The following is a 9,812-nucleotide window of genomic DNA, read 5'->3' on the forward strand; positions in this document are numbered from 1 at the left end:
TGCAAACTTGCAACTCTTGTTTTAAGAATTATACAAACTTTCTAACTATCATGGGTAGCAACTCTCTACATGATCTCAAACAATTTTCAAGCATCCAAATAATGATAAACAAATAAAACCAAAATTCTTAAGAAGGTTCTAGTTCAAATGTTCCAAGAAGATGAAACTCTATTACTTCAAAATTTAGATAAAACTAAATTACAATAATATAAAAAGAAAAAAATTTCTAAAAAGCACAGATCTAAAGCCAAGATCTACAAAATAACAACATTATTATCCCTACCACAAAATTATGAAGCCTTAGAGTCATACCTCGTCGAAAACCCAAATAAAACCTCATCGGCAACTGCCATTATATTTCCAAAATCTCAAGGTCATTTAGCGACAGAGAGGGAAGGAGAGAGAGAGGGAGATAACAAACAAAAAGGGAATCTTTTCCTTTAAATGTAAAAGCAAAAGTTGAAAATATTGCGAAATCAAAATATAGAAACAAAATAGTGTATCTTAAAAAATATGGGAAAGAGTACTTAATCTTGGTATAATACGGTGGCATGTTTATAATTTCCTATTTTAATTTTAAGAAGGCACATTCCCTATTTTAAAGTTTAACGATAAAAGACATATTTAATTGTAAGATCATTTTGTCAAATGCAAGGCATACATCATGAAAGGATGAATGCTTGGCAAACTTATAAAGAATTAATAAGAAAGAATACCTAGTCATTGTATTTAAGATTCTCTCAAAAAAAAAAAAAAAAAAAAAAACAACTCCCTTCATCCCATGTTGTTCGCTTATTATCGTTTTTAGGATGTTCCAAAATGTTTGTAAAGTTTCTAAATTTGTATATTTAAATAATTTTTTCATAGTAACTTTTATGATTATTCATTAAACGAATCATTTTTACTATTATTTTAGTGAGTTAAGGATAAAAAATGGCAAAATAAATTTTATTAATTAAATTTTTAATATTTTTGTCAAATCATACAAATAAAATGGGGCGGAGAGTATAATTGAAATGACCGGATATATTATTTTCAAAACCCTTTAAGTTAAAATTTAATCAAAATGCCAAATAATCTAAATTTTGGCAAATGAGATAATTTTCGTTAATATTTTAATTTCATTGGTTAAGAAATAATCGAGTAAGGTTGAACTATAAGAAAATAGGATTAAATCATTTAGAAACCAATTGAAATTTCAATCGAATTGGACTAAACCGGAGTTGAACCAAACCATTAATTTGGACCGAACCAAGCTTATACCCAATCACTGGAAGAGAGAGAAAATTCCAGAATTTCATCTACTTCCCCTCTTCCGACGTCAACAGCTCTCCCTTCCCCATTTCTCTTTGTTCTCCGGTCACCGGCCACCAAATCCAGCAAGTAAATATTCTAAAAGCATCTAATTGTCGCAAGGAGTTTGATTCAGGTGTTGGTTTGCGCGATTTGGGCTTGGATCGAGACGAAACGAAGTCGAAACATTTTGGCACCGTGCGATTCCGTTCTCCTACGAGTTCTCACCATTTTCGGAAACTTGAGGCTTCGAGGTAGGCATCAATGGATTGCTCTCCTCTCTCTCTTTCATTTGACTGTTTTGGTGTCAAGTATGGTGGTCGAAATCGGAAAATCCAAAACGGTGACCACCGAATCTTTTCGGCCAATTTCCGGCCAAATGGTTCACACCCACCTCGAATTGATCACATATTAGTGATCCTCTTGTCGAAACGAATGAAATGATGTATAGTTTGTAAATTTTGGTGAAGATTTAATGTTCCGGGAACCATGCACGGTGGCCGGCGCGACGGACCGGCGACTCGCCGGCGAGGACCCTAGAGGTAGAATCTCCGGCTATTGACGTAGAACACGATGGTATGGGCCAAATCTTGACCGGTGAGCAATAACCTCGAATTCTAATTTAATTGAAATTTTTCGATTTAAATTGTTAAATTTTCATTGGCCTATAATTAGTTTACGTATAAAAATTTATATTTTGGAATTACTAGGGAGTTTAGTTGGGCAGAGAAATTGGATTTTGAATAAAAGAATGCATTGTAGATTGATTGATATCGAGTATGAGTTATAAAGGTGAAATACAAATATGTGTATAGATAAGTGTTTAAATAAAAATTATTAATTAGACATATATTATTATGGTATTAACTAAATTCATGAAAATATTTTTGCTTTGTGTTGGGATTAATTGCTTGTGTGGGTAAATTGATTCAAGTTGATTCATTGATGATACAACAGAGGATGAGTTTTGGTCAAGAATTTGCCCAATGAATGGACCATGTGTTGATATGTGAGATATATAAAATTCAGATAGTCCAACTTACGGAGGAAATAAAACTAAATTAGTTATATCTTTAATGGATAATAACGACTAAAATTTTAATAGTAATAGTAGCAACTGAAAATATTATTATTATTATTATTAAACATTACTTATTAAAGAAATATAAGCGTTATTGAAAATTATAAATTAGAGTAATAAACAAAAACAATATATATATATATATATTTATGTTAAAATAAGCAACTATAGTGGCCAAAATTAATAAATGAAGCGAAAAACATTTCTAGAATTTGGAATCCTTACATAGAATTTTCTTTTTAGATGCTTATAAAGTTTTAGAATAACGAGACAAAAGACGAAAGGGTACAATGATCTCTTTAGATGCTTATAAAGTTTCAGAATCATGGAGACAAAAGCTAAAAGGGTACAGTGATAAAGATAGTCCTTTTAAGGACAATAAAAAACTGTGAGTAGTGTTAGATAACTTGCATTGCCCATTGTATATGCATGCATGCATACACGGATAAATATTATGCATCCATATAAAATACAGAAATGTCATCTAGATATAAATGCACTATTTAAGAATTGTTATGTGTGTTGCATTATTTGTTATTGGACATTGCTTGATTAGTTGCGATGTACTTTATGTATACTTTGTTTGTGTAATGACGCCCCCGCATACATCTGATGAAATATGATACGGAAAACTATAGGGCGGCCTCCTGTTGGCATGAAAAAGAAAAGAGTATTAAAAAAAATGAGAGGGTTGATCAAGTGAGGTTGAGACCGATCGACTATGTATGGGAGATCGGCTTCTTGGTACACACGTGATGAGAAGGCGGGCATGTGTAAGGATGGCTTGTCGAGGGTTTTGGTAACGCCATTGACCAATCTCCACGTGATGTGATTATGTGAAAGTGTTAATATTTGTGATTGCTATTGTTTTGTCATTTGTGTGATTAACTTCATGATCATGTAATTAGTCGGATGACTAGATTGATTTATTTACGCATTTGTGTGATTGTATAAGGTAAGAGGGTTAACTAACTTACTCTCTGAGTTTAGGCGCTCATCCTGCTTTAATATTTTTTTCAAGTTACAAGTCTTCCAATATCTCATAATTCTTTGCCACCCGACATCTAGAGGAAATGTTGAAAACGAAACCTTAATTAATTTTATTTAGTATATTGAGATGAAATTTTGAAATTATTAATGTATGACTTATTAAAGTTTCCATCGATTAGTATGTTGATTTATTATTGAATATAATAATACAGGCCAAGCAAGCCCAAGACTTATAATATTAGAATGTTGATGATATTGGGCTTGATGCCATTTCTATTAAATAGGAAATTTATTGGGTATATTTTTTTTGGTTTATTATTAACTTTGGTGGCTTTAAATCTACTTAGATCCTAATGTCGGGAATGGGTCGTGACAATAATTTAGAGAGAATTTTTAATAAGCTTTTTTTTTTTTTTCCTTAAAAACCTACAATTTTTTCTTTTAGTTAAATATAAATACTTAAATATTGAGGAGTCTCTCTAAAAAAAAGTGTCATGTCAACCCCCAAAAATCAATAATTTTCCTTATATATATATATATATATATATAATGATTTGGATGGAAATAGTGAAGAAACATCTTTATTATCAAAACACTTAATGGTGATATCTAATTATTACGTAATACAATGCAAAAATTAGAAGTTTGGTTCACAATTGTAAGACTGGTGCCCAAACAGACTTACACTTTCCTTTCGTCTCATTACAATGCCTAACCAAAAATAATAAATTTCCTAAATATTCCAATTATCAATCACTGTTCACACAATTATTTTTACTCGCATTTATTGGCAATCTTTCAGTTCCTTTCAACAAAATTTTTTCAGTTACAACCCAGGTCCTACCCTTAAGAAGGCTGGCCATTGATACAACCTGATACATATCTGTTTGTACCCAGAAGAACACCATTGATACAACCTCAAAAAGCCTTCTGGTACCAAATGGCCTTTCACGGTTGTACAATTAACCGTCTAGATTGAACAGAGGCAAGGGTGTACTAAGAAAAGCTTTTCACAATCACCTATGTTACAACAACAATACTTCACCCTTTATGTTTGAATCACAAATCCGAATGCAATATCTTCTCATCAGACACAGAGCTGATGAAATTTGGTGAACTCAAGGATACCTCACCAAAAATTCTGGACAGGATGAGTCGAGCTACATTCTCAGCCGCGACAGCACTTGTTTCCATGGTGCTAGCTGCATTCTCAAAGGCATTCACATAGTACAAATGCTGGCCATCCAAAATAAAGGGGGCAAATACTTCAGGAGCTTTATAATGAGGATAAGCACCCCAGTTTATTCTTATAGTCTCCTTCCTCACACTGTAAGCAGCATCAATAAATTGTAAGTACACAACAATAGATAGGATTCCCTATGCATAGTTTAAGGGGTTTTCCCCCCTTTCACTGCCGATGCAGCTTGGAAGAGGTGGCTTTGGACTGGGATAAGATGACAAATTTTAGATGGAACTTTGTTTATTTAGGTTCTATCGTTCCTTTTAAAAAAAGGTACTATTATTAATCATGGAGTAAACAAATTTATGACAATGAACTTTTTCACCTTTGGTCATAATCAAGGCCTATCTCAGAATATTTTGCACGTCACAACCAGGTCTGGAATCAAGAAACTATGAAGTTGATCCCCACCCAGACTACTAGTTAGCCATGTTGACCATTAAAAGAAGCAATGAATAAAGCATACTCTGAAATGGCATAAATCAACTTTTGATAACCAAAGAAGACTTTTGATGCAATTTCAAAGGGCTTTTTATGTGCAGCCACAACCAGTTCAAAATATTTACCTGAAAAGGGCATCAAGTAAAGAATCGGGCAAGGCTGCACGAGAGAATATTTTGTGAGTCATATCTGTCTCATTGTGTTTCTTGAGGATTGAAATGCTTGAAAATGGAATGTCTGGATCCTCTATCGTCCCTACCAGTTGTGGAATTTCAGAAACAGCTTTCAGGCCAAAATATGCCTGTCCATGGTAAAACATCATAATTTATTAAAGAAAATAGGACCTACTAGAACATGGATATCAATGACCCATGGGATTGGAACAATGTGGAATATACATTTTGCTAGTAGAAAGTGCCAACAGGACTATGAAATTCACGTTTGAAATGATACTTACAGGACTTAGGAGGCCTCTCACAAAAGTTGCATGTGTGTGCTGTAATTGCCGCTCAGGAATTGAAATTGGAGGTGTAAATTGAATATTTAACTCATCAAGTGGTGTAGCAATGACTGCAACTTTGCACATATAACTGCTTCCTTTTGTGGAATTGAGCTCATAATATCCTCCAAGGTAAGAGATTGAATTTATTTCTTCGTGGAGGTGCAATTCAACATCTGAACCATTAATTAGCCCACCTGCCATCTGCCAGTTCCCTCCTTCAATGGCCCATAATCCTCCACCAGACCCCGCCAAGGAAACTGCTCCAGCAAGTCCACTAATAAATACACTTTGACCATAATTAATTCTTGTAATGACCTATGCATAATTCAAAAGAATTTCGTACTGAGACAAAATTTCAAATATATAAACGAAATTATAACAGTTATGAGCCAATTCAAAATTTAGGCATTTCAAAATCGCAACAAATTTAAACAACTTTCATAATGTTCACATGAAATAGAGTTTTGGTGGAAAGTGCTTCTGTCTAGATACATTCAAAAACGGACACTTTGAAAAAATAAGAGCATATCAAAAACGAACACTTTGAAAAACTAAGGTCACTCATTTTTTAGGCAGTAAACTTCAATTTTTGCTTCAGTGAGAGGTCACTCACTGGAAACTGGTGACCAGAAAATACTAGCATGACAAATAAATTATTTCATCCAAAAAAAAAATCTCCTAATAAACTTATTTGGGCATACTCATTAATCTGTTAGTATATAATGCCCGAGCAAATTTAATAAGTTTTGAAAAAGAGGAAAAATAATGTTTTACTCCACCCAATTTATTCTGTAACCTTTTCCTTCCTCTCTGTGTCTCCTATATTCCTCTATAGCTATTTTTTTATCAAAGGTTCCATTTTTATTGTCATGTTATCATTCTGCCCACCGGATCTCAGTTGGCAACTCTAATTGAAACCAAAATCAAAATTTAGTGATCATACAACAGCAAATTGAAATTATATGACCTTGAAACTAATTGCAAAGTGGTGATCGTTAATGTCCTAAACTAATGTCTAATTGTGCAATTGTTTAGCAAAGGGAAAAAAAAAAAAAATTATTGCCTACGTGCAAAAAGTGAAATTTTTGATCCTTTCATATTTGGAGCAAAAAGGCATTCACAGGTAATCAAAAATTATTTTCAGTGAAAACACATCCCTATATTTAGAAATTGGGTTGTTACCAGTTTAATTTTCATGAAAATTAAATGCATGTATAATAGTATGTTTGACAATAAAAGTTAGTTCAGGACAACAGTTATAACATCTTTCTGTTGCAGACAAAAAGATGACCAGTTTTTCATAAATGTTAAGGTTGTCTTTGGCATGCACAATTAACGAAATATGACTGAGAACATAGTAAGAGAAGAAATCAGATGCAGTATGATGAAATTCTATGTACTTATAATAGTAGACATAAAACCAGTATTTCAAAAGGAATATACAAATTTGCATTGTTAGCGGAGATTGGCCATGATCTAGTAATGGATTCATTTTTGCTTTTTACGTTCCTTTTCCATATAATTGTCATTCATGAACAAATATACTACAAAATCTGATAGGATCGAGCAATTCACTTTGCTTTTATATTTTTCCCTAGTACAAACAAATGCTATAACTAAATTCCAATACTTGAGGTTTACCTAGAGTTAGCATTCGGGTTTTGTCATGTCAACCTATAGGCAGGTCTGATCTGAACATAACAAAATAAAGAAATGCTACAACTAAATTCCAATACTTGAGGTTGACCTAGAGTTAGCATTCGGGTTATGTCATGTCAACCTATAGGCAGGTATTGCTGATCTGAACATAACAAAATAAAGAAATGCTACAACTAAATTCCAAAATGCTGTAACTGAATTCCAGAACTTGAGTTTTACCTAGAGTTCGCATTCAGATTTTGTTGTGTCAACCTGTTGGTATAGGCGGGTATTGCTGAACCAAAACATAAATAAAATGAAGACTTATGCCTACGGGAGGAGATTGGGACTCAGAACTTGCCCATAAGGAGGATTCATCCTTGTGCATTAATGAACCAATTGTGTTAAGTTAGAAAATGGAATCAACAACATTTACTTTTTAAGGGCTTCCAGATTTCAAAAGATTCAATTTTAGAACTTTTCCTACCGACTAGTAACCATTAGATATTTTCTTAAGAGTCAGATTAAATCAATCACTCCTAACATTATTTCTTACAAGCTTAACCTTTATTCTAAATAAAGTATTAGTTGATCAAATTGTTCATTGATGGCCATGATAAAATATTGTCAATATGTTATGTACAATACTTGAATGAAATGCAGAAATGTATAGAGAACCAACTTTGACATTAATTAATATACTTTTTCTAGAACTCATTAAAATTCTAGTAAAAAATACTTTAAATTTAACAGGGAGCCACTATTTCTGGAGCTACGAAGACAAACAGCATAGCCTAATATCTTACTTTTATGAATTTACCCCTATTTCATCTCAGCCATCACAATCTCATCACCACACTCCTCATAAATCTATTCCACTATTCTTCGTCCCCTTAAACTCCAATGAGTAAACATGGAAAACCCTTACATTCTTTCTGTCATTGTAAGATGATCATACATAACACTACAGTTCTCCTTACAAGAACAATTAAGCCTTAGCTCCAAACTAATCAGGGTCAGCTGTATGAATTCTCTATTATCATTTCGGCTCTCTCCAATTAATAGCAGGAAATAAGAAATAACTCCAGTTCTCCTTAAGTCCTCTTTTATCTAATCACAAAGGAAAGAACAATATTAAAACCCCCTTTCTTCATCCGTTCTCTCTGACTTCGGTCTTTCCTTTCACCTCTTTTGTCATCTTAATTTATGATTTCAACTCTATAGATCATTGGGTTTATTTCAGAGAAGCGGAACTGTGTTATAACAATTCAGATCACGCTTTAAAGATTTCTTATATTGGGTATTTTGGATAATCATGTAAAAGATTTTGATCATTTGAGGATGCTTTGAAAAATCACGGTTGTATGGCTTTTTGTGTGAACCGGTCTTGGATGAGAAAAAGATGGCAATCCCAAAATCTCAACAGATATTCCAGGAAAAACAATGATCTTTCAAATTTCTTCTAGATTCTTTTCGTTCAAATTCACAAGCTCAGTTTCCTTTTCTGATTGGTTTAAAGTTCCAATTATAACAGCCAAAGTTATTAAGTCGTGAGTAGTATTTTGGTCTTGAGATAGACAAAAAATTGCAGATAATATCAAGATAAAAAAAAGATGATACAGGAACAAGAAAGGGAGAGGGTTAATATGAGACACTTTCTCTTTGTTTCAGATGTAACAGGGCTAGAGCGATACCACAGGAAGAAGTGTTAAAAAGGTTCTGGCCATGGCTACTTTGGCTGCAGAGCACAACACCATCTAATGTATATACACATGCACTACAAGAACTTCAAAGAATAGAATGAGGAAAAATAGCAGACCTGCTACAAACCAAATGTGTGCCCACCAACAAAATCCCCCCCAAATTTGTTTTTTAATCCACAACAGCTAAACCACAAAACTTGTTCCAACTGTAGCAAGTAGTTGGCTCCACTGAAAAAAATTGATGACAAAGAACAAATAACTTAATCTAAACTGTGGATGGGGTTATGCAATGAAAATCACTCCTTCATTCGTCAATAGAAACTTCAGCAGCAGAAAACCTCTTAAATGAGCTCCTTCTAAATATTTCTGTTAGTCTTGCCTTGATAAAAAGACAATGGGATACCACTCCATCTTTTCAAACAATCTGAGCATATTGTGACATATCATGCAGCATGTTGTCATGGTGTTCTTTAAATGATCTTGTTAGAGGGATTTGTTTAGTATATGTTTTAACTTCGTTTGTTTTCCCTCATAAGTAAAATCTCTATTTACCATGTAATATTTTATTTTCTCTCTCTCTCTCTCTTCGACTAGAATTTCCATTTTCAATTAAAAGCATAGACAGGTGATTGCAATGATATAAAAGAAAAGGAAATAAAGGCGAGAAACTATATGGTTTTGCTGTATACATCTGCCCTCTTGGTGTCAAGCAAATCATTGAATCACAATTGCTCCAAATGATGCCTAGTAATTTACTGCATCTTCTTTTCCTTCCTTTTAGGAGTTGCCAACACTAGCAGTGAATTTGCGGAAAGTGATGTGATGGTCTGTTTTGAGTGTATATACAGCATATGAGAAAATCACATTCCAAATCCATTAATTTAAAAATAAAAAATATATATATATGTTATATAATTTTGTGAA

The 9,812-nt window shown here is 33.2% G+C and overlaps 1 protein-coding gene and 1 long non-coding RNA gene across 2 annotated transcripts in view; one reads left to right on the plus strand and one right to left on the minus strand.

Moving 5' to 3' along the window:
* The first annotated feature begins 1,265 nt into the window (after positions 1-1,265).
* LOC105641919 (uncharacterized) lies at positions 1,266-3,394 on the plus strand. The gene is made up of 3 exons (XR_001047265.4): positions 1,266-1,547; positions 1,764-1,890; positions 3,013-3,394. It is a non-coding gene; the product is annotated as an uncharacterized LOC105641919 (long non-coding RNA).
* A 729-nt stretch (positions 3,395-4,123) lies between these two features.
* FCLY (farnesylcysteine lyase) overlaps positions 4,124-9,812 on the minus strand; it is an 11,327-nt gene continuing 5,638 nt past the window's right edge. Inside the window, exons 3-5 of the mRNA XM_012226571.4 lie at positions 5,503-5,862; positions 5,171-5,346; positions 4,124-4,691 (exon numbers count right to left, since the gene is read on the minus strand). Of these exons, the coding sequence (XP_012081961.1) occupies positions 4,424-4,691; positions 5,171-5,346; positions 5,503-5,862 (804 nt within the window). The 3' untranslated portion in view covers positions 4,124-4,423. The remainder of the gene's footprint in view (positions 4,692-5,170; positions 5,347-5,502; positions 5,863-9,812) is intronic.

Source organism: Jatropha curcas, chromosome 3 (genome assembly GCF_041381405.1).
Source record: "Jatropha curcas cultivar XTBG-Jc1 chromosome 3, XTBG_Jcur_1.0, whole genome shotgun sequence".
In the NCBI taxonomy this organism is placed as follows: domain Eukaryota; kingdom Viridiplantae; phylum Streptophyta; class Magnoliopsida; order Malpighiales; family Euphorbiaceae; genus Jatropha; species Jatropha curcas.